Source organism: Dipteris shenzhenensis, chromosome 15, assembly GCF_047967505.1.
Source record: "Dipteris shenzhenensis isolate YYH24624 ecotype China chromosome 15, Dip_SZ_1.0, whole genome shotgun sequence".
NCBI lineage: Eukaryota > Viridiplantae > Streptophyta > Polypodiopsida > Gleicheniales > Dipteridaceae > Dipteris > Dipteris shenzhenensis.
The window spans coordinates 53,786,050-53,812,008 of record NC_141610.1 but is presented as its reverse complement, the minus strand read 5'-3'; the positions used below and the strand labels follow the sequence as shown (position 1 = coordinate 53,812,008).

At 45.7% G+C, this 25,959-nt stretch overlaps 1 protein-coding gene across 1 annotated transcript in view; it reads left to right on the top strand.

The window, feature by feature from the left end:
- Nucleotides 1-392: 392 nt before the first annotated feature.
- Nucleotides 393-25,959, top strand: part of LOC147893989 (PH, RCC1 and FYVE domains-containing protein 1-like) — a 130,317-nt gene continuing 104,750 nt past the window's right edge. Inside the window, exons 1-2 of the mRNA XM_087386597.1 lie at nt 393-1,367; nt 14,367-14,453. Coding sequence (XP_087242723.1) covers nt 1,293-1,367; nt 14,367-14,453 — 162 coding nt within the window. The 5' untranslated portion in view covers nt 393-1,292. The remainder of the gene's footprint in view (nt 1,368-14,366; nt 14,454-25,959) is intronic.

The window sequence follows — 25,959 nt, the reverse complement described above, 5'->3', positions numbered from 1 at the left end:
GGCCCACCGGAGTTTCGGTCCGACTTGGCGCGTACGGGATCCGAGAAGAGCGTGGGAGCACGTGGGCGACACGTAGGACGGGGTGACCGGGAGCGACGCGCGCTGCCGGTGGCGGGGAAGGGAGGGGCAGGCGAGGGTAACCGGCAAAAAAAAAAGGCCGTCAAAAAAGAAAAAACGAAATTGGAAAAGTGAAGAAAACTAAAGAATGTTGTACAGGAAGAGGTCTTTTTTGTCTTTGAAAAATATTTACGAGATTAATTTCTTTTTTATCCATGTCTCTGTTTTTTACCCTTTGTGCTCTGTTACTACTATGATTGTTGCCTCTCTGTTGTGCTTTCTTCTTTTGTGTCTTCTTCTTCTGATAAAATCTGTCCTCCTCTACTTTTCAAGCTCTTCCCCCCCCCTTTCAAGTTTCAACCTTTTCCTCTCTTCAAGATCTGCTTCCCTTCCCCATCCCCTCCATTGCCTCCTCCTCCTCCTCCTCCTCCTCATCTCCCTCCTTTCCCCAGCTCGCTTCCGTATCCGCATGCCGCATTTTGCCTTTCCGTGAAAAATCCCCCCCTCTCCGAGCTGGCTTTGCTAGCGACATTGCAGAGGCTCGTTGAGTATGCATTGTACTACGGCGCGACCGGACATCTGGACATTCCATGCTCATGGGAGCAAGTCGGAAGCCGTGCAAGGGCCACAGGACTGCTGTTATGATATTGTCGTCGCTGTCGCTTGTCGACAACTTTGAATTGTAAACTTGCGAGAGAACACAGGACCCTCAGTGTGTCGCGGAATGGAGGTAGGGATCCCAGGCTGGAAGCACGGGACAGCTCTTGCAACAGTGGGGGATACTCTGTTCCGTTTCGCCAATGCATGCAGCGGGAAGCCGTTCGCACGATCGTGCTACAGGAATTCTAGGCTTGTGTCTCTCCGCTGGTTCTCTTTTAAGATTATTCTCGCTAGCGAGGACGTACTCTGCAACGGCTTGCAAACATTTGACTCTCTCCTTGTGTGACGTTTCGCCATTCCAGGCTATGAACTTTTCTGCTGGGGCATTAACGCAAGAATGTCAGCAAACGCCGGAATTTCATTAAGGAACTTGTAGCTGCGGATTTGTGTCCTAACTGATGAGCCTTTACCGGATAATTTTGTGCCTCTCTCAATGGGGTTCTTTCACTTTGCAAGCTCCGTATTCTAGCTGTCAATGCCACAGGAACCTCCGACGTGACGGAGTGCGGAAAGTAATTGCGGAGCCGTTTATAATTTGGAGCGAGTATCTTTGACCCTCGAGATGTCACGCTTTAATGACCAGCGATAAGGCTGCGGGTTTAATGGCTGACTTTGTCCGGGAGGGAACGTTTGAACGGGATATTGAGCAGGTGAGGCATGTTCCGTCATTATGCTTTGAACGATAACTTTGCTTGCTACTACGCATTGGACCATTTCTTACGTTGCATCTTTCGCATGGTCACCTTTTAATGTCCCAAGGACGGAGAGGAAACGCTCCAGATGCTGGGTGAAGCAAATGTTTTTTATTGTCAGAACCGGGAACACCATGCATATTCCTTTACACCGCCTGTGTTCAACAGAATTGTCACATTCATTTCTGAAGATCAGGCTGGCCTCGTTGATTTGAAAAAAAACATCATCTGTATACGCAATAGCTTGAGTTCAGTAAAAGTTTAAAATATATAGAAATGCGAATTGCAAGTCGAAAGGTATCGTAGGTTTCGTCAAAACCACGATTTGACCTGAACCAGCAAAACTGAACTATGCACAACATCTGTGATGCTATGCTTGGGCTATGTATAGTATCATGCGAGGGGAGAAATCGATGCAAAAATATTGACATTCTTAATTTGTATAATGCATTCTTTTACTCCTTTATGGAAACGCTGATGTTTGGGCAATTCCAAAAGAGCCACTGAGGGTGCTTGCAGATGGCTGGTTATCCACTCTTCATGCCAAAAGCAAGTCATCCAAAGGCGGATGGTAGTACTCAGAATTTGTCACACGTTGGGAAAAGTGATTGAAGTGGTGGAAAAACTGGTGGAAGAAGTCTAAGGTGTAAGACTAAAAGAGTTAAGATTGTGTGGGGAATGTTAGTTTTCATTGTTTTAGCCTAGCCATTGCCTAGTGAGAGGCCGTAGTTCTTTCAACTTGCGGTTATGGTAACATGAAATTGTGACATTTATGGCTTTATGCCTAATTTTTGCTCGCCAAAAAGGTTCTCGAGAGATGATGTCGCCCAAAATAAGGGAAACAGGGAAAGGGTTTACCAGTTTAGTCTATCATTGGCCTGAGAGAGAGAGAGGTGGAGAATTTCATGGGATAGTCACATGCTCCTCCAATCAATGCATGCCCAAAAAAAGTGAACACAACAATAACTAAATACTTGAATTTTCTCTTTGGAGGCCAAACGGTTACTCACCTCTCTCTCTCTCTCTCCTCTTCTTCTTCTTCATCCCTTCAAATCCTCCACTTTTTGGCCTGCCCCCAATGGGTAGGCCTTAGTAATTGTTTGACCTTTAAAGAGAAAAATCAAGTATGTTCACTTTTTTTTTGGCATGCATTGATTGAAGGAGCATGTGAGTATCCCATGAAATTCTCCACCTCTCTCTCTCTCTCTCTCTCTCTCTCTCTCCTCTTCTTTTTCTTCATCCCTTCAAATCCTCCACTTTTTTTTCTCCCCCCCCCCCCCTCTCTCTCTCTCTCTCTCTCTCTCTCTTCTTCTTCTTCTTCTTCTTCTCTCTCTCTCTCTCTCTCTCTCTCTCTCTCTCTCTCTTTCTGCTTGCAATTCGCCCCCTTTTCCGCTCACCATCTAGGGCAGCCCACATGAATGAAATTCATCTTGTTTTTCAAGAGTGGCTGTTTGGGGGGGATCGCCCATTTGTGAAGATGGTCCTCACAAGCACAACACACCTGAAGAAGAAGAGGGAAGACTGTTCAACATTATCCAAAAAATAGGACATCGAAAACGTAAAGCTTATCGGAAGAACTCTGTATTATTGCTTTTGCTCTGCCAATTTTCCTTGGGATCTCTTTTTCACGGTTTCAAACTTTCATGTCAGATACTTTTTCCTTGGTTGCCTTTTTAATGATCTCCATAATTGCCAAAGTATACCGTTTGCCTTCTCATCTCTTTGTTTGAAGATCTGCCCGCTCTTTGATGACATGGGTTTAGGAATTAAGCTAGGAAGCGGTTTGTAAAACGAGAGATGAATTGAGGAGGCTAGGGAAGAAGGGAAAGACGGGGCGGATAGAAGGAATGAGATGTGTCTCCTGCTGTCGTTTCCTGGTTGCTAGCCAATTGAACCAGGGTGTAATAGTTTTTACCCAGGCTGGTCATCTCTCTGATCTGGTTGATCTAAGAGGCATTGTTGTTGTGCCTGGATGGCCTTGTCATTCGTGGCTTATCTTGCGCTTTTATCACCATGCTCATATTCTCAGTAGGAGCAAAGGCCCTAATCCTAGCAAGCTTGAACACACCAAAGAAACCCCCTTTCCAAACCTCAAGTTTACAAAATCTTACCATATGCTGAAAGACAGGCAGCAAGTTAAAGCCAGAAAGGCGATGAGGGTAGAGAGAGAGTAGAGTCGACAACTGATTGGGTCCCTGTACCCACTGAGGGCCCCCTCCCCCAATCAAGGGAGAATTTGCTTTATACTTGGAGAATTGAGAAATACAAAGAACACTCTTCGAGAGAGCATGGAACACGCTTCTGAAGAGCTCATTGAGCACACATATAGCAGACCCAAAGACCTGAGAGGCAACGCCGACCAGTACCGAGACCTTGATACTGTCCACATTGATGATGTAGGATGCTTCTGCAAGGCAAGGGAGAGGCTTGTGCTGTCTACTAGAAATGCAGGGTTACTGTGTGAGTGAGAGAGTGATAGCTGAGAGTAACAGATACTAAGAGAGAGCTGAGATATGACTAAGAAACTAGAGCTAAGAAGTAGGCTGTGTGGCCTGTAAAGAAAACTGAGAAAAGCTGAGGAGACAGTGTCCAAACCTCTCTCCGTTTTCTGGTCCAAACCTCCGACTGTTGTGCTGCGTGGACACCTTCAGATCAGGCTGAACTGATGGCCAAGGGACTGAGGCTAGAGTAGGGCCAGAACTGAGGATCTCAGGGGCTGCACAAGGAGGCTGGAGTGGAGCTTGTAGGAGAGCTGAAGGCAGGAGCACTAAATGAGGAAAGAGGGCAGCCAAGGGGCCCTTTTATAGGGATGGACAGCCAACCCAATTTTCGACTGAGTCTGCTGTTTACAGACTGGTTGGCCTATAACCAGCCTATAAAAAGCCCTCCCTGGCTCATTTGCTAGGGGAGTTTTTGGACAGCCTTTGTAGGCTGCCTTCCCTGCTTATCTGTGCAGCCTTTGGGGACCCTAAAGGTACTCCTAACCTAGGCTAAGACCTAAACTATAAGATGGAAACACTTAACCTACTGTTCTCCAGTGGGTACTAGTGAACAAGAACTGACTTACTGACTTGACCTAAGGCTGAGAGATTGACCTACGTAGCTTGTGCCTGACTGTCCCTGGACAAGGGCTCACAAAGGGGTCACAGCATACGACAAAATCTCCTATCTGGGAACTATAATGCACTTGTCGATGTAGCCAGTGTGTCACCTTGCACCCAAGTGCAGGGGTGCATGTGACATTCCCTCTTCCTTAACTTGGCGGTAGGTTCATTGCTTCCAAGTAGTCCGCCAATATCTGGGGAAACTCTTGGAAAAAATCTTCGTCCACCCACACTGCTTCATGGGTACTTTGATCATGGAACTTGGTGTAAAGCTCACGGATCCTGCATCCTGACCCATGCTTAAATTTATGAAGAAGGATCTGTTTTGGTTGCAAAACTTCGGCTTCATCAAGAACTTCAGGTCGTTGCTCGTCGGAAATCTTTGAAAGAGGAGGTCCAAAATATGGCTTCAACCAAGCTATATGGAACACGTTGTGCATAGTCCAACTATCTGGTAGGCGTAACTTCATTGAGACATCGTTGATCTTTTGAATAATAGGGAATGGTCCGAAGCTCCTGAAGGACAGCTTAGGGCATTGCTTGCTCACCTGCTTCAATCGTTGCTGGATAATGCGTAAATACACCCATTGATCCTCTTTATACTGGACATCTTGTCTGGATTTATTAGCTTGGCGTGTATACGATGCTTGAGCTTTGGCGATGCGGCTTTTCACGGACTCCGTTATCTCTGCCATGGATTCGGTGGTTTTGTTGGCTTCAAGGGATGGAGACACCATCCGGGTGAGGAGTGAGGTAAATCGCCGTCCAAACGCTGCTTCATAAGGTGTGCGACCAATACTCGAAGAATAGATATCATTTAGAATGGCCTGTGCAAGCAGAAGAAACTGCTCCCACTTGCCCTGAGCATCATGACTATGATTTCAAAATATCAAATGCCATACCATTATACTTTTCCGTCTCGTTGTTCGATTGCGGATGAAAAGCGCTGGACATCTGCAGCTTAGTACCAAAATTATCAAACAAGGCTCGCCAAAAGTTGCTTCAGGGGGGCACTTTCTCCAATGGACCGTTCTTGCCATAGTGGTTACATGACCGGCCTCACGGTCCGCATCGGACTCCCTGTCAGAACACTTTTGTTTACCCTTGTTGTCGTTACTCCACCCTTTGTCCTGTGGGACGGTCAAGATTTTTGATCCTTCTCCCTGTGGGAGGGTGTCAAACTGCTTCTCCTGATCGAACACCATAGGCGCCAACTCTTCCCATGCGAGTGTTCAGCCTCCCCCTAGTGATTAAGGATGAGAAGAACTCTGCATATTGTACGGAAAGATGGGACAGCAATGTGATGGCCATGTTTTCCAAAGTGACCTCTTTTCCAGCTTGCCTGCAACTTGTTGATGTGTTCCCTCATGGTTGCCAACTTCGCAGGGTTAAACAGTTGCATCTGCACCTCCAAGGAGATGTGCTTCATCGGAGGGACCCTGTTTTGTAGAGAGATGCCAAATGCTCCCAAATACCTTTCTCCAATGGACTGCGTTCTTGCCATAGTGGTTACATGATTGATTCGCCTTCAAGGCCTCACGGTCCGCATCGGACTTCCTGTCAGAACACAGTTGTTTACCCTTGTTGTCGTTGTTACTCCACCCTTTGTCCTGTGGCACGGTCAAGGATTTTGATCCTCCTCCTTGTGGGGGGGTGTCAAACCGCTTCTCCTGATCGGACCCTGATCGGACGCCATAGGCACCAGCTCTTCCCATGCGAGTGTTCAGCCTCCCCCTAGTGATCAAGGATGAGAAGAACTCTGCATATTGTACGGAAAGATGGGACAGCAATGTGATGGCCATGTTTTCCGAAGTGAACTCTTTTCCAGCTTGACTGCAACTTGTTGATGTGTTCCCTCATGGTTGCCAACTTCACGGGGTTTAACAGTTGCATCTGCACCTCCAAGGAGATGTGTGATACAATCCCTGACCAATCTCTCATTCTTTCCGCAGATTCACAGACGAAATTGACAGGCGCTGGCATCCCTAATATCCTCCCAGCCCGTCTCATGGATGGCATGCTCACAAAGATACGTAACTTTATTTCATTCATGCCTATCCACAAGCCCTCAGTTCCCTAGATGGTTCCCTCTGCCACATGTCATCATTCTAGACCTTTAGCTTGGTACACCATTTACCCCTCTCTTGGGGCACAATTAAAACATTTGCCCCTTGGCATTTTTACACATTTAGGTGCACCTAGGCTTGAGCACTCAGAACCACCTAGTCGATGCCAATACACCCTCACCTAGGACCTTGGCAGTTACTTCCCTTGACTATTTTATTTACGCACATAAAATATTACAAAAGTCGGTCATCTAAGAGAAAATGCCCACCGATCTTTCGGAGGTCATGCTATCTCGGCTAGAGCATAACATTCCTTCCCTCTTCAAGCATGAGCGTCCTCGATGATGAAATCTGGGAACACTCTCCGTAACTGGTATATGGATTCCCAGATAGCTTCTCACCGTGGGTATCTTTCGATTGCGCACTTGCATTGTTCCTCGGTCCAGGATTCTTGTTGGTTTGTGTCTTGCATTATCCTCTATCTCCTGAAACAAAACAACACCTTCGATTAGTGAGTCACCTGTATGCAAAAATTTCTTTAAACGAGAAACATGAAACACTGGATGCACCTTACACCCCGGTGGTAATTCTAATTTATAGGCTACCTTGCCTATTCTTTTTAGAATTAACCATGGCCTACAATATCGAGGTGATAACTTAGCACATTCTCCTGCAGTCAAAGACTTAGAGTGCGAAGGAACTCTGAAAAAAACTTTTTCTCCTTCCTTAAATTCTCTAGCGGATCGGCTTTCATCCGCATACGCCTTAGTTCTATCCATAGCTTGGCGGATGTTAGCTCTCGCAAGTGCTAGCATCTCCCGCATCTGAACCACAAAGTTCGCGGCACTAGGCACTTTCTGAGGTATTCCAACTATAGTTTGATTCGCTGGCCTATAACCATAGTTCAGTTCAAATGGACTGAACCCTGTAGAGGAATGTTTTCTATCATTGTAGGCAAACTCCAACAATGGCAACCACTTGTCCCATGTATGTTGCCTCAATGACACATATGCTCTAAGCATATCCTCTAAAATTTGGTTGATTCTTTTTGTCTGACCATCCGTTTCTGGATGATCCCCACTACTCATTCCCAACTCAGTCCTTAGTGTCTCAAATACCGCAGTCTAAAAATGACCGGTAAATTTGACATCTCTGTCTGACACTATGGATTTGGGTAATCCATGCAGACAAAATATATGTCTAATAAACAAATCCGCCACTTGCGGGGCACTAACAGATTCTCTAGTAGGAATGAAGTGAGCCATCTTGGTAAGACGATCAACCACCACAAGGATAGAATCATATCCACCTTGTGTCGTAGGCAGTCCTATAATAAAGTCCATGGAAATGCTCTCCCACTTACTTAGTGGTATCTCCAAGGGTTGTAAAAGGCCGGGTGGCTTCACCTGTTCTGCCTTACTAACCTAACACAAAAAACAACGTGTCACATATTCATGAATATGCTTTTTCATCTTTGGCCAAAAGAAATCTCGCTTCACAAGATCATATGTCTTCTCGACTCCTGGATGTCCCGCACATGGGCTATCATGGCACTGTCGAATGACTCTCTGCCTGAGATCATTCTGATTAGGTACTACTACCTTGGCATTTCTTTTCAGCATACCATCCCTTATGGCATATCTTGCATAAGTTTGGCCTTTTCTGGATGCCAGGTCATCCTTTTCCCTGGGTTTCAACATATGAGCCTTAGGGCTCTGGACAAACTCGTCCACCTTTTGAGTTTCTCTAATCTCGGCCATTAGAGCACTCTCTAACACCATGAAACTCATGTTATGCATAATGCGTGACAACGCATCAGCAACTTTATTATCTTTTCCTCTTCGGTACCGAATCGTCAAATTAAACTCCTGCATGAGTTCTGCCCACCTAGCTTGGCGGCCTCTCAAGCCAGGTTGTTTACTAAAATGCTTCAGAGTATCATGATCAACATCCACATAAAACTCTGATCCAAAGAAATAATGTCTCCATGTTTTTAAAGCATGGACAACAACATACAACTCTAATTCATGAGTTGGCCAATTTCTTTGAGAGGGAGAAAGCTTCTTGCTTTCAAAGGCTACTGGCCTTCCCTCTTGGAGGAGAACTGCTCCTACCGCAATGCCACTTGCATCGGTTTCGAGGAACAACGGTTTCTGGGGATCAACTATTTTTAACACCGGTCCTGAGATCACAGCATGTTTTATGGTGTTAAAACTTTCTTGTTGATTCTGTCCCCATATAAAAGGTACTTTATCTGAGGTCAGATCAGTCAATGGCGATACTATTTCGAAATATCCTTTGATATGCCTTCGATAAAATTGAACAAATCCCAAGAATGATCGCAAAGCGGTCAAACTTTGAGGGGTTGGCCAAGTCAGTATCGCAGCCACTTTCTTTGGATCCATTTCTACCCCCTCTAGAGTAATTATGAATCCTAAATATTCAAGTCTAACCATACACAGTATACTTTTCTTCTTATTTACATAAAGATTGGCTTTCCTCAAAGTACTAAACACTATTCTTAAGTGTTCACGACGCTCAGTAATACTTTTACTGAATACTAGAATATCGTCAATAAAATGTACTACAAACTTTCCGATATATGGACGCAGTAAATCGTTCATAAGCATGACGAATATAGCTGGAGCATTGGTAAGTCCAAAGGGCATTACCAAAAACTCATAATGACCAAACCTGCTTCTGAAAGCGGTTTTATGCACATCCTCGGCTCTAATACGGATCTGATGGTAGCCACACTTAAGATCTATCTTACTGAAAATTACGGCCCCATGTAATGCATCTAGCAAATCATCGATCCGAGCCATCGGATACCTGTGCTTAATAGTGATATCATTCAATGCTCTGTAATCTATACAGAGGCGAAAAGTATCATCTTTCTTCCTCTTTAATATCACGGGCGAAGCAAAAGGTGAAAAACTGGGTTGAATCTGCCCCAGCTTGAGGTATTCTTCCAGTTGTCTTCGCACCTCAGCTTCCTCTGTAAAGCTTAATCCATAGGGAGGTCTATTTACAGGTTCTGCCCCGGGGATAAGCTCAATTTTATGTTGAACATTCCGCTCTGGAGGTAACCCATAAGGTAACTCATCCCTAAAACAATCAGAGAACTTCTCCGATATCTCTTTAGCCAACTCAGCCATTTTTCCATCTTGGGTAGCCTCAGTGCTAGCTGATGCATCATCAATCGACTCTACCGATGCTATACACAGACACAGAAACTCTTTCGGAGTCTTCCGAATTTCCATGGCTGAAATCAATGGTGCTCGAGGTAAATCCTTTTCACCTCGCAAAACATATTCTACCCTGTTCATCTTGAACTGGTCCAATCAATGGCTGGATTTTTCCAAAAATGCCAAGCCATGCCTAGGGCTATATCTGCGTGAGCAAGCCTGGTCAACTCAAAGTCCAGCTTCTCAACATAGTCCTGTATTTGAAGTTCCAACTGGGTAACCCTTTGGTCCCATACTTCAGTTGAACTTCCGTCCGCCATCCTGACCTTATAAGCATAGTCAGACAGACTAGTTTTCAACTTGAGCCTCTTAATAAGCTTCGAGTTAATTACATTGTGCGTTGACGCTGAGTCAAACAACACAATCACATCATGATTGGCTACTTGCCCTTTCATTTTAATTAACTCGGGCTCATCGAAAACCATATACCCTGTTGCTGCGGACTTTGAAAGGATGTTATCAGGTGCACCGCTTACTAACTTAGTAACAGACACACTTAACAACACAGGTACTAACCTCTGAGAAGGTCCCGCCAATTGCATCTGCATATGTTCTGCATTGGGACTCTCCTGCATTTCCGCATCGCATTCAGATGTCGCATTCAGATATTATCATGTTGGCCGTGCGACGGTCTTTATTTAGTGGACAATCTTTCCAATGATGTCGCTGAAGGCAGCCGAAGCACAATCCGTCTTTTCTAGCTTTCTCTTTTTGCTTAGGGGTCAACGAGGACTTTGACCAAGCCCGGGCTGCCATTGGAGTTACTTTTCTTTTTACCCCAACGGTGGTACTTGTCTTTGCTTGTCCCTCAACTGGCTTCACCTGCTTGGTTTAGCGACTTGGCTGCGAGATACTTGTCTTTGAAGTCCATTTTCTCTGAAATCCCCCTTTTCTCGAGTACTCGTGCTGAGTCCCTGCCTGCACAAATCCACTAGATCTGCCTCTGGCATCCTCATAGTTTAGGGCTACTGCAATAGATTCATCTAATGTAGTCACATATTTAGCCCAAACTTCCATTTTAATCTTGTCGATGCCAATACACCCTCACCTAGGACCTTGGCAGTTACTTCCCTTGACCATTTTATTCACGCACATAAAATATTACAAAAGTCGGTCATCTAAGAGAAAATGCCCACCGATCTTTCCAAGGTCATGCTATCTCGGCTAGAGCATAACAATGTGCTTCATCGGAGAGACCCTGTTTTGTAGAGAGATGCGAAATGCTCCCAAATACCTTTCACCGTCGTCATGTGCTTCACATGGTTTATTACCTGAGGAGAGTGAGCACGAGCATTGACTAGATCTCACAATTGGGCCAAATTGTCTGCCTCCTCCTGCTTAAGAATGCCAAGGTGCTCCGCAATCAGATCTGGCAATACAACTCCAATAAGAACAAAGTCAGCGAAGTTGTACGACTGTAAGACTGATTCCATCATCTCTCTCCACACACTTTAGTTGGGGGGGGGGGGGGGGGAGAGCTCGCTCTTGTGAAAAAGGGTGGGTGGAAAAGAAGAGAAGGGAGGGTGGTGGGGAAAGAAGAAAGAGATAAGGAGCTGCTAACTAAGCAAGAAATAATAGGGGAAAAACTCTGCTCAATAGCTGAAAAAACCTCCACGGCAGTGGTATAACTCCAAGGCAGAACTGTGCCGATGGATGATGATGCAGGACTGCACCTCACAACTGGCAGAAGTAGGCTCTACACTGCACCACAGGGTTGCCAAGGGCTGCTGGAGACTATGCATGAAACTGCCCAACAACTGCTGAGCGATTGCTGAACAATGACTGTAGACTGCTCCACTGAATGTAGAATAACAGGGCCAAATGGCCCTATATAAGGTCCAAACTCGTGCTGACCTGGCTGACCAGGCCTGTGGACCTGGCTGACTGATCTGACCACGTCTGGTCGGTTTACCCAACCTGGTCTGGTCAGGTTGACCCGACCTGCTCAGGGTCTCAAACCAGGCCCTAACTGTGGCCTATACGAGGCCCCAAACCAGCCTCAACCAGGCCTCCTAACTGAGCCTCTAACCCTCACATTGTGCCCTGGCTAAACTCCTTCCTAACTTGCAGAAATACACTGAGCATGCACACCCACATAGAAGCCCTCTTTCCCTAACTGACAGACGGGAGATGACTTACATCAAAGAGCTTAACATTTAAGCTTTGCCCTATAAGCTTGATATTGAAAGTGAAACTTGAAACTGAATGTTGACACTTTTTGAATAGTCTTGTTTGATATGCGACCTTGGAGGCTAGGACCCAGGGCCCAAGGGCAAGGACCAAGTAACAACTCTTTATCGTTGTTGTCCCTAGTCTGGATTCTTGCATATATTATGTCTATTATTGACTTAAAAGTTTTATGTTGCAACTTGCATGTCACAAACTTTTGTTTTTTGCATGTTTGAACTCTCTTATGCCATATGTATGCATTTCCTAAGCCTGTAGGGTATAAGGAGCAGATTAGGCAATTTTTGTATACCCAACAAAACTCCAGGTCTTCGAAACTTGGGCCCATTTTGTGAGATGTTTCGAAACTACGAAATGTTTTAAGTTTTAAAACCTTTTCAGTAGCTATGGGCCTACAAGCAATAAAGTAGTAGTGAGAATAACTCAAGTCTCCCATTGTGAACAAAGTCTATGCATGTGTGTAAGACACTGTACGTCTGATCCGTGTACAAGCAATAATAATAATAGTGAGAATAACTCAAGTCTCCCACTGTGAACACAGTCTATGCATGTGTGTGAGACACTGTATGTCTGACCCCTGCACATGGCGTTCATCTCTTATGTCTGTCGTATTCACACTTCCGCACTCAGTAGTCCAGCATACTCTTGTGCTCTGCCCTTGTGGCCACATTTGGTGGCGCCTGTACATGAGATCTTTTGGCTGTTCTATTTCCAGGCCTGAGGTAATCTCATGTTGCACACATGTGGAGAGAGATCCAGAGATTTGTGAGGTTTTCTTTGTTGCAATATTCCTCTATGACAGTTAGCTACAGCTTGCCGCCTCTTCTCTATTAGTGTATTCAAGGATAATATGAGGACTGATGCAATGACTTGGACTGGTCTTATCTTGGGAAGTTGTGGGTCCTTCTACTCTTCCAACTTATTAGAGGAGGTCATGATTACAGAGCCTGCGGCTGCACCTCTTGAGTTGGAGGCATTGCTTTAGACAATTACTCTTTGTAGAGGCTCTATGACGTGTTTTTTCTGAATATAAACCTACACATGAGGTGAATTCTATCTGCTAGTACATGCATATTAAAAATGGCTCCAAGTTTTGGGTCTCTCCATGGATATATATGCCAACATTTTAGTATATCTTTGAATTGAGAGGATCTCCTCTACACCTCAACTGAAAGAGGTGATGGATTTGTAGAGGGTCTTTGTGATCAGGCATTGCATGCAGTGTTGGACATCTCAGTCTCTTGTTTTCAACTCTTCATTGAGACATGCAACTACTACTACATTGTACTCAAGTGTAGCATTTTACGGACCAGTTTGTGAACCTAACTCATAGGCATAATAAAAGCAAATTATGTTAGGTTCTATATTTCTAACTGTTGGCAGGGGTCTTTGAAATTGGCATAAGCTGACCCTACTGCGTGTAGATTGGATGGAGGTGAATTTAATCGTCTAGTGGTCCACTTGGCTATGTAAGTGTTGGTTAGTTTATGCTGTCCCTAGGCATATACAGAGAGAGCCTAGCCCTTCTTTTTCCTCAATCTACAAGTCATCTATGGTGGAGGAGTTGGACACTGCTCCAAGTCTGATGATGCTGACTTGATTTGAATTTTGTATGATATGCTTTTGCATCTTTGTTGCTATTGAAGCTCAATGTCATTATAAAGGCAACTGTAGAAATTCATTCAAATCATAGGTACCATGACAGACTGCCTGAAGAGATGGATAGTATCTTCCTTTTTCTGCACTATGGATGGCTACAGTACATCTTTGATCAGCTGAGTTTTGCTTTAATTTTAGATTTTGTAGCTAGATGAACCATGCTTAATCTTCAAATCATTGTTTTGGAAGTTCTTGAGCAGAGAGCGAGTGTAATGATAGAAGTGACGCAGCCCTCTTCATTTTCATAAGTTTTCCTTGAATTATATGACTTTTACTTGCAACTGTTTGCTCTCTGTTTGAGGAGAGCTTATGAATCTTTAGAAAGACTTTCCTTCCCTTTTCATTTTTCCATGCTTATTTTTCAACTTGCGTAGGCGAAGTCAAGGTCTAGTTAAGAGTTTTTTTCTTTCCTGCTTATTTTACATATTTATCTGGATGTGTGAGATAAGGTGGATTTTACAGGCATTGTAGTAATAATTATTCTCGTTGTTTGTTGATTGAGATTAAAAGCTTTATGTGTAGTTGCAATTGGTGAGCTTTTATTAACTTTCATACCAATATCTTTATGATTTTTAAAGCAATTGGGTCGTGCTACTCTGAAGAAATTACCTTGGTACAACAAGCAAGTCTATGCTGTCAGTGAGGCAATTTGTATTGTATACCTTCTTATTTATGTTCATCGGTTTTGTGCAGGCTATAGTTGCTTTGAAGAAAGGCACTCATTTACTGAAGTATGGGCGAAAGGGAAAGCCTAGATTCTGCCCTTTCAGACTCTCAAATGTGAGTATTAATTGTTTGAATTATTGTTTGTTTTGAAGAGAAGGGGGAGGCACACTATTTTTTCACATTCTAGCTAACAGTCAGTGCGATGATGGGTGATTGAACCCACACATGCCTTCAGAAACCGCTGCCAGCAGATTAAATTTGCTTTTGCCAAAGCTTGGTATTGATGCATACATATATTGGGTGGGGATGTTTTAATGTCATAGCTCACAGCCAGCAGACAGGAATTGAAACCAAACTGGGTTGAACTCACCCATGGGCACTACCCTTCTTTTACAAAAACGTGGTGCTGAGGCATTTATATATTCAAAAGTGACATGCAATGCTGTAGCTCACAGCTAGCACCTTTAGTGTATTGGGGGGGGGGGGAGGGAGGGAGGGAGGGGGGGAGAGAGAGAGAGAGAGAGAGAGAGAGAGAAGAGGATATATTAACGTCCTCGGGAGGCCTCACGGGCCTATGGGACAAACACACACAAAAAAGGTGAACACCAAAACATCAGTTATAGACTGAGAGTCTCTTGGGAGTGTATATAGCACTCACAAAATTATTATAGGTTAACTACAGTCTACTACAAACGATAATCGGCCTGCATTACATCAGTTTAAGACTGAGAGTCTTTAGGTTTGGATTTGAAGTCTCTTATAAGTGCTTTTCCATCTCTGTAAACAGCCCATTTTCCTTCCTTTCGAGCATCCTTCACTTTAGCCAATTCAGTGGCCTTCATTTTGAGCTGAGTTGGGGTGAGCTCTCCGCTATCCATATTTTAGTGCCTTTCAGCTTATTGGTCTGCTTAAGAATCTTGCTTCTTTTCATCTTGTTCTTGAAGCATACTTTGGCTTGTGTCCCCTCTTGTAAGACACCTATTACATCTTCAGCATCCTATTACGTCCAAGTTGCGGCCTGCTGGTATTGTGATAATTCTTTCTATCTTAAATGGTGCGTTGCGCTATCAGCTAGATTTAGATTTAGATGCTCGTTGGGGAGAGACTAAAATGAAAATGTTTAGACTTCACAAGCAGTTGTAGCTTGAATGAAGAGATTTTGGACTACCTTTTGATTAGCCTTCTCCTTTAGTGCTAGCCTTCATCATGGCTGAGTCTGCCCTTCACCTCCAGTACGAAGACTTTGTATAAATGGATGCTCAAGTATGTGTGGGTGTGTGGATTTGTATGTGTGAGAGCATATTTTTATACTATGGTCTACACCCACTGTTGGGCGCTGATGACGTTAGTGGGGACGTCATAGTAGTTAGTCCTTGCTATGCATGATGGAGTTTATGGTTTTCAACCTTGTGAGTGACTATCATGAGATTGAAACTGCACTATGTTGTGTTTTTAGAGGATGAGTTTGGGAATGTTCCTAGATTCATTTAGGTATATGCTTCTGCCGTATTAGCGGACATGCAAATTTCACCTTGTGAAGTTTTCGTCCAAGTTGCGGCCTGCTAGTTCTATCTTAAATGGTGCGTTGCCTTATCAGCTAGATTTAGATTTAGATACTCGTCGAGGAGAGACTAAAATGAAAAGGTTTAGACTTCACAAGCAGTTGTAGCTTGAATGAAGAGATTTTGGACTACCTTTTGATTAGCCTTCTCCTTTAGTGCTAGCCTTCATCATGGCTGAGTGTGCCTTTCACCTCCGGAGTGCCGACAGAAACTCAGTATGAAGACTTTGTATAAATGGATGCTCAAGTATGTGTAGGTGTGTGGATTTGTATGTGTGAGAGCATATTTTTATACTATGGTCTACACCCACTGTTGGGCGCTGATGACGTCAGTGGGGATGTCATAGTAGCTAGTCCTTGCTATGCATGATGGAGTTTATGGTTTTCAACCTTGTGAGTAACTATCATGAGATTGAAACTACACTATGTTGTGTTTCTAGAGGATGAGTTTGGGAATGTTCCTGGATCATCTAAGTATATGCTTCTGCCGTATTGGTGGACATGCAAATTTCACCTTGTGTAGTTTTCGTCCAAGTTGCGGCGTGTTGGTATTGTGATAATTCTTTCTATCTTAAATGATGCGTTGCCCTATCAGCTAGATTTAGATTTAGATGCTTGTTGGGGAGAGACTAAAATGAAAATGTTTAGAATTCACAAGCAGTTGTAGCTTGAATGAAGAGATTTTTGACTACCTTTTGATTAGCCTTCTCCTTTAGTGCTAGCCTTCATCATGGCTGAGTCTGCCCTTCACCTCCGGAGTGCCGACATAAACTTAGTACGAAGACTGTGGGTGTGTGGATTTGTATGTGTGAGAGCATATTTTTATACTATGGTCTACACCCACTGTTGGGTGCTGATGATGTCAGTGGGGATGTCATAGTAGCTAGTCTCTGCTATGCATGATGGAGTTTATGGTTTTCAACCTTGTGAGTGACTATCATGAGATTGAAACTGCACTATGTTGTGTTTTTAGAGGATGAGTTTGGGAATGTTCCTGGATTCATCTAGGTATATGCTTCTGCCGTATTAGCGGACATGCAAATTTCACCTTGTGAAGTTTTCGTCCAAGTTGTGGCCTGTTGGTATTGTGATAATTCTTTCTATCTTAAATGGTGCGTTGCCCTATCAGCTAGATTTAGATTTAGATGCTCGTTGGGGAGAGACTAAAATGAAAATGTTTAGACTTCACAGGCAGTTGTAGCTTGAATGAAGAGATTTTGGACTACCTTTTGATTAGCCTTCTCCTTTAGTGCTAGCCTTCATCATGGCTGAGTCTGCCCTTCACCTCCGGAGTGCCGACATAAACTTAGTACGAAGACTGTGGGTGTGTGGATTTGTATGTGTGAGAGCATATTTTTATACTATGGTCTACACCCACTGTTGGGTGCTAATGATGTCAGTGGGGATGTCATAGTAGCTAGTCTCTGCTATGCATGATGGAGTTTATGGTTTACAACCTTGTGAGTGACTATCATGAGATTGAAACTGCACTATGTTGTGTTTTTAGAGGATGAGTTTGGGAATGTTCTTGGATTCATCTAGGTCTATGCTTCTGCCGTATTAGCGGACATGTGAAGTTTTCGTCCAAGTTGCGGCCTGCTGGTATTGTGATAATTCTTTCTATCTTAAATGGTGCGTTGCCCTATCAGCTAGATTTAGATTTAGATGCTCGTTGGGGAGAGACTAAAATGAAAATGTTTAGACTTCACAAGCAGTTGTAGCTTGAATGAAGAGATTTTGGACTACCTTTTGATTAGCCTTCTCCTTTAGTGCTAGCCTTCATCATGGCTGATTCTGCCCTTCACCTCCGGAGTGCCTACAGAAACTCAGTACGAAGACTTTGTATAAATGGATGCTCAAGTATGTGTGGGTGTGTGGATTTGTATGTGTGAGAGCATATTTTTATACTATGGTCTACACCCACTGTTGGGCGCTGATGACGTCAGTGGGGATGTCATAGTAGCTAGTCCCTGCTATGCATGATGGAGTTTATGGTTTTCAACCTTGTGAGTGACTATCATGAGATTGAAACTGCACTATGTTGTGTTTTTAGAGGATGAGTTTGGGAATGTTCCTGGATTCATCTAGGTATATTCAGCATCCCATTCTAGTTGTGGGGTTCTTTCCATGATATTTTCCATTCTTCAAACCAGCCCTCTGGTGGCCCCCCTATGCGTACGAGTCGTGTATTAGCCGCCCTCTTTTCCTGTTCTTGTATTTCTTCATACACATCCGATGTGTTAACTTTAGTGTCCAGTGTTGCTGTAATTTCCTGTTTTACTGATTGGAGCTGATTTGTGACCAGGTCCTGGACTTTAGTCACTATCTGTGGTGTTGGTGCTGCTGTATTGTGTATCTGCAGTACCTCGTGAATAATTTCCTGTTTTCCTTCTGAGCTTGAGCCCTCAGATTTCTTGTTGTAAGTAATAAATATGCTCTTGTGGGTCTATCATGCTTACCATTCTCTTCTTCTATAGATAGTTCTTTGCGTATGGGGAAGGCGTCTTTGCAAACACATAGGGGGGAGGCGAGGGGAGAGCTGCAACGGAGGAATATAGTGCTTTTGTCTAGGTTAAGACAAGTGTCTTGATCTTGGGGAAGGCCACAGGTGTCTTGGCATCCCCATCCATAGGGGCCTGCATATATTCAGGCGTCCCTTGCTGTAACTAACCCCTAGGGTTGGGTTTTGGGGCTCAGCCCAAACCCTGGCGTTACATGTCCCTTGTTGAGGCGGACGGTGGCTTCTGGTGGCGGTGACTGCTGGCTGCTGTTGGCTTCTTTTGTGGCGGCGCTGCTGCTTGTGGTGGCTACGGGGTACGGGCTATAGGCTACAAGCTACGGGCTACGAAGGGCTACAAGCCATGGACTATAGACATGCGACAGCAAACGGGCTTCGGGTAGCAACTGAGAGAGAGAGAGAGAGAAAGAAAGAAAGACATAAAGAAATATTAACGTCCACGGGAGGCCTCGCGGGCCTATGCGACAAAGTACATGGAAAAGCGGACTCATACAAGCCTCAGTGGGCTGAAGCAAAGGGCTCGCTAGGACCCTTGCTGAGTACTAATCTATGCTAACAAAGTCATAATCATGTGTAGCGACGGAGAGAGAGAGAGAGAGAGAGAGAGAGAGAGAGCTATATTAACGTCCACAGAAGGCCTCGCAGGCCTATGGGACAAAGTGACACCAAACAGAAAAACTCATACAAGCCACAAGGGGCTGAGGCAAAGGGTGCGCTAAGACCCTTTGCTGAGTACTGTGCTGAAATAAAAAGAGCTCAATGGCTCAAGCAAAAACAAGTATAAAAATTATCATATCATATCATATCATGTGCTATCTGCTATCGGGAGCAGGCTGAAAATTGGAACTGGAACTGGAAACTCAGAAACCTAAACTAGGCACTGTGGTGGCTCATCTATGAGCGGTGAAAATGTCTCGAATCTGAGTCTGTTTGGCTGTTTCATACTGTGGCGTTGGAGGGGGGCGTGGTCTCCTCAATCTTTGAACCCGTCGAGCTATAGTGACCCCTTGTCTCGGGCGGTCCCCTCTAAGGAAAGCTGTGATAGGACGAACCTCAATTGAGTGTGCTCTGGGCGCTCTCCCTGTTGTGGGTGGCCTCTGCAGTCCTCTCTCGGTAATCCAGACTGACTGCATAGCAGCTAGCTCCTCCTCCTCCACCCCACTGTGTCTTGGAGCTGCCTGGAATGCATACAAATCTGTGACGTGCACCTGTCTGCGGTCAGCCTCTGAATCCTATGGTGCGATCGCCTTCTGTTGCTCTCTGATCTGTCGTAGCAAGGTCTCCTTGTGTCGGCGCATCTCAAGCAGGTAGAGCCCAATGCAGACCTGGTCATGGAAATGGATCAAGCGTGATAGTGGGCTGAAGCCACTCCCATCTTGATAGAGGCAGTGGTATTGTCCCCAGATCTTGTAGTAGGCTGGGCGGGTGCAAAGAAAGTGTTCCTTTGTCTCAACCACTCCCAGTGTGCATAGCGTGCAGGTCTGCTGCTCTCTAGGTATATGTGCTGCTCTCCCCGTCTCAATCCTCAGCTAATGGGATGAAACCCGCATTTGCCCAATGGCGATCCTCAGTGCATGTGAGACTCTTCTGTCCTCGAGATATAGGGGTCTGAGGATGAATCCCTCCTCTGAGACATTCATGAAATTGTCAGGGTAGAACCGTGTCTTGGTGGGGAGCTCCTGATCTCCCCCTCAAGCCCGAGACGTGTGGAGCTGGAGAAGATCTAACCGTATGATGCGATTAATCTCATCTCGCGGGATCGACTCAGGGGATGCATCCAAACTATACTGAAAGGGGAGGGGGGGGGCTTGTCCGTCTGGCTGGCAAACCATGTGGATATACGTGCATAGCATGTGTCTGCCCCACTCTCAGCTAGTCGTTTGGATGACTCCAGAGCCAGTCTCCAATGGGGTAAGTCCCAGACTCTATGGATGAAAGTCATTGTCTAAAAGATGGCATCAATCTGTAGTGGTGTCATGGCTAACTCTGCCTGTACTATCTCATGCAGGACTAAGGGCTTGCTCCGAATCATCCTAGATCCCATGGTCACCTGTAACTGCTCAAATGTCTTCCACATTGCACAGAGAGAGAGAGAGAGAGAGAGAGAGAGAGAGAGAGAGATGTATTAACGTCTGCAGGAGGCCTCACGGGCCTATAGGACAATGTACGAATTACACCAAAAAAGGGGCAAAACTCATACAAGCCTCAATGGGCTTAAGCAAAGGCCGCTCTAGGACCCTTGCTAGGACTATGCTGATCTAAAGAGCTCAATAGCTCGAACAAAAATCAAATATCATATGCAACTCAAATACCAACTGGACTGAATTAGGTTGAAAGCTGGGACTCAGAAACCAAAGCCCGGTCCCGTGGTGGACTTGTTTGTGAGCAGTGAAAAGATCTCTTGTCCTGTGTCTGTTGGGCTGTCTTGCGTTGTGGCTATATTCTGAGTGAGCCCTTGTCTCATGCAGTCTCCCTTGAGGAAAGCTGTGATAGGCTGGACCTCAATAGAGTGTGCTCTAGTCGCTCTTTGTGTTGCCGGTGGTCTCTGCGTCTCTCTCTCTCTCTCTCTCTCTCTCTCTCTCTCTCGGCGGCCCCGTGTCGGCTCTCTCTGCTGATCCAGACTGCCTACATATCAGCTAGCTCCTCCTCCACCCTGCTATGCCTTGGAGCTGACTCAAATGCATAAAAATCAGTGACGTGGCGTGCACGGTCAGCCTTTGTATCCCATGGTCTAGTTGCCTCCTGTTGCTTTCTAATGTGCCATAGTAGAGTCTCCCTATGTTGGCGCATCTCAAGCAGATAGAGCCCAATGTAGATCTAGTCATGACAGTGGATCAGTTGTGAGAGTGGGCCAAAAGCCGCTTCCCTCATGGTAGAGGCAGTGGTATCGTCCCCGGATGTGTGTGTGTGTGAGAGAGAGAGAGAGAGAGAGAGAGAGAGAGAGAGAGAGAGAGAGAGAGAGAGAGAGATGATATGATATGAATTGAAGTCCACTTGAGATCCTAATGTGAGAAGTGCAGCGGAAATGAACCGGAGAGAGAGAGAGAGCACGCCTCACACACACACCACACTGAGAAGGAGAGAAAGGCACAGAAGAACTGCAAGTGATCTCTGGAAGGAACCTCGCTACAACTGGGGGAAAACCTCGGAACCAACAGATTGCTCGAGAGCTTAGACAAACAGCTCAACAAACACAAGAACGGGAGCACAAGGGAGTGGATGAACTACTCCACTACACTGCTCCTCAAGTGGTACTCTAGGCTGGCTTTGCTCCTCTGCCACGCACCGCATTGAAGTGATGAAAACACATGTGGGGGGGCCTATATATAGGCCCCCTAGCCTCCTAGTCCGTCAGCAAGGGCAGGGCCGACCAGCCTGCCTACATGGGCCGACCACAGCCCTAGGGGGCCAACCCTATAGCCCCACAAATGGGGCTCCTTAGGGCCCTATATCAGGGCCGAGCCCCTCTGGCCTTAAATTTTTTTTTCGCCCTTTTTTTTTGGTTTTTTTGTGTGGAGGCCCAAAGGGCGGAGGGTTAATCCCCTCCCCTAAGGCCCCAAGGGCCTCCTGTTGCGCACGGGCTTTAGGGGAGGGGATTAACCCCCCCTAACCTGTTGCGCGCGCAACAGGTTAGGGGGGGGGGGGGTAATCCCCCCTCCTCCCTCCTCTCCTCCCCGCCTCCCCCCTCCCACCTCCGCCCCCCCTCCTCGCCTCCCCCCTCCCGCCTCCCCCCTTGCGCCCCCACCTTCGCCTCCCCCCTCTCGCCTCCTGCCTCCCCGCCTTCGCCTGTGCACATAGTCATGATGCTGGCCATCAATAGCACGTCTTTTATGGTGCATGACGATGCATTGGGATTCCATGACATTTAGAAGGGGCATCGGGGGCTCCACCCTGCCAACAACTGCCTCTGCTAGCCACCATAGCAAAGTACAAGCTACACAACAAGAGTGTCCCTAGTACCTTGCAATGTGGCCTCGGGCTATGGGTAGGCAGGACAGTATGCATCGTGGCCTCATAGGCCATACATATAAAAGACTTAAGTTTTTTTTTTTTGGGTCTTTTTTTGGGGGGTGGTTCCTTTTAAGTGGACCTTAGAGCCGTAGCACCTCTTTTTTGAACCTTTCGACCTTGGGTCTTTCTCTGAAAGCAAACCATGCACCTCATGGAGGCACATATCAATAACGTGTGTAATCCTGTACTGTCCCCTTCTGAATTACAGCAACAATCTAAACCTGAAACCCTAGGGCACTCCATGGAATCCACCCTCGTGTCAGCATCAACAATTATGCACCTGGTAGAGTCAAAGCACTCCCACCTTCACAAAGGTCTCTGTCTCCCTGTTGGCCCGCATCTCAATGTCAAACATCTTAACTGTGGCTTCTAGGTCGGCATATTTGACCTTAGTAACACATGGAGATGTCACCAAGAACAGTGAAAGAACTTGACTGGGGTAGGAGGAAGGGGCTGAAGAGGCTTCTGCTTCTGAAATCGACATGTGTGTTGCTAAACCACACATTAAAATCGAAAAGCAAACTCAACCGTCTGTCGACCATAACTCTATACACACCTGACTGAACCCGAGCCACCCTCCTTGCAAGGTCACAGTCCTCCAATCGTGGAAGTCGATTCCCTAGAGCTTGTGAATCAGGGTCGTCCTTTAGCAAGTTCCCAGCCTTCAAGCTCCCACACTTGTGAGCCTCCTACTTGGGCTCTGATACCATGTTAGAAATCAACCAACATAGGGTACGCATAGTGGAAGACTGATAGAATAGCCCAGGAGCAGTGTGTGTGGGGGTGGAATCACAAACTTCTTAACTTTATGTGCTTCAAATAGATGTGTTGCCTATTAAATAGACCATGATCCAGCCAAATGTAGAAATCACCACAAGAATGTATTTTTGTCCAAACTATGGACACAATGCGATGGAGATAGATCAAGAGTCCCACCAGGATGTGGTTCTCTGATCTTACTACAAGGTACTTCGACAATCTATTGGATATCTCTAGATCACTGAGCCCGTGTGCTCCACCATGAGCGTATGTAGACTCTTTGTCCAAAGACCTTAGGTCCTTCCTGCCCTAGAAGACAACCAAGGCTCCAGCCCTATGTGAGCTCAGTTTGCAGCTACTCTTGGACTCCTCTGCCTCCTGGATGTAGGCCTTAGGGTGTGTGTACTGCTGCTCCTTCTGCTCGCAAACTTGCTGGCCTGCTGGATGTTGTTATGCCCCCCAAGAGGGCCCTTTTATAGGCCTCTGGGGCCCCCAAAATAACCTTCTTCTCAAAGACACAGATTGACGAGAGAGAGGTGAAGATAACCGAGCCCTTGGCGAGCAACCATTGGAATTGAGGTTGGTGAGCTCTTAGATCTATATCCTCCTCCTTCGCTTCACTCTTCCTACATTTGCTAACGTCCATTGTGCCTCCTTCCGAGTCTCGTTGCTCGAATGCTTTTACACACTTGTTTCCCCTCTCCTCTTAAAAGTTCCCTTTCTCTTGACACTCGAGCATCAACTGCTCCCTCGACACCCTCACTCTTGGGTAATATGCTACTTCCCGCCAGACACATCCCACTTCGCCAGAGTGGCACGAGAGGAGGGTGAGACATCGCCATATGCACCCTTACATCAGGATATCCCAGACCTTTCAGCCCGCGGGGAAGTTCTCCTTGTTGGGGACTTCAACGCCAAGACGAGCACGCGCTAGGCACCACTCCTGGACTTCCGAGATGACTCTATCATGCTACCAGACATGGACCTAGACGGAGCAGGTATCGGACCGACACGGGCCTGTTACACCATATGGACACGCGCTCCTTGATCTGGGCAGGATGTATGATCTCATCATCTACAACGGGCTTGACCTATGGCCCTCCTCAGGTGGTTTTACTTGCTTCCCACACGGGGGGGGCACTAGTGTAGTAGATTACATCATGGGATCCCCTACCTTCACTTCATGTATCATCGACTTCACTGTAGCACCACTCCCTCCAGGAGCTGATCACACATACCTATTCTTTACTATCGCCACCCCACGCTTAGCCACACCACACACACCACATGGGAAGCACGACACCTACCACGACATACACTTTGACCACAGCCTCTCACCGGCCTACTCTGGATGCCTAAACAGATTCCCAACCTACATCGATCACATACCACTCATAGAGGACCGTGCTGCCCTGATTAGCTGCACACTCCACGAGGCTGCCCTCCAAATCTTTCCCCACACCACACGGTCCACTAGACCACCACCTCTTGGTTCTGTACCCTGCAACAATTGGTACGATGTGGAAAGCAAGGCTTATTGCCGACAACTCCGACTTGAAACCAAATGTCACCTCTCGAACACACCAGACACGGTACGCAAGTACAGACGTCTCGTATGTCGGAAGAAGCAGGCATTTCTTCGTCGAAATGAGGAGTTGCTGCTGCACATCTTGTACAACAACAACTCTAAAGATTTTTGGCGGAGATTCCTTGAGCGTAGGTCTCCATCACCCCTTATCGACACGAGAGTTTGGCACACGTATGCACACCATCTTTATGATGTCCCTCACCGGCCCACTCCAGATCTCATACACACACCTCGCCCCACCACTTGCACGTTGTCCACCAGAGTGGGAGTCAAGGACGCGACATTGAAACTGCACAATGGCCGAGCTAAGGATCATGAGGGGCTATGCACTGAGTTTATCGCATATGGGATCGACACGTTAGCCCCGATCCTAGCAAAGCTATTCAATGACGCTGTTTGCCTTGGCTTCCCCCGCACTTCGATACTCAACACCATCACCCCCAGCCACAAGGCAGGGGATCACATGGACCCGAGTAACTACAGGACTATCATGATTGGGCATGTGATGTCCAAGATCTATGTAGCTGTATTGGATGCGTCGGTCAGCCCATGGTTGTTAAGACACTCGTGTCTTATGATAAGACACTTAAGACACTTAAGACACGTGTCTTACCTTAAGACACCTTTAGACACTCTTGTTTTTTTTTTTAGTGGATTGGGTGTAACAACAAACATCGAGTTTGACTTAACCATGCTATCGTTGATGGTGACTTCGAATCCAGCAATGGCAGTGACCTCGCTGATTCGGATTAGGATGAATCTTGAGAGATTTGACTCTTGAGAGTCAAAAGTTTCCTTTCAATTATATGTATCGAGATGCATATTTCATTCATGCCTATGTGATTGACAGATTGTTGCCATGATATTTATGTGTGTTGATTAATGATGTTGGTATATAATCTATGTAGCCCTCTAGGCTCTTGTTAAGTTGTTTATCTAGACTTTTGAATATCAAGATTCTATTGTAAATTCAAATCTTTAAAGTTGTGAGTCATGACTTGCAAGCTCTTGAGTCGTGACTCTTAACTTGCAAGATCTTGAGTAGTGAGTCTTAACTTTAACTTTTAAGTCTTGAGTACATTGTACAAGTGCATTGTTACTTCTTACTTCTTGCATTGTTTAAGTGTAGCTTATTGTACTTCTAGAATCATTCAGCTAGCTATGCTACAAGTTGTACACTTGT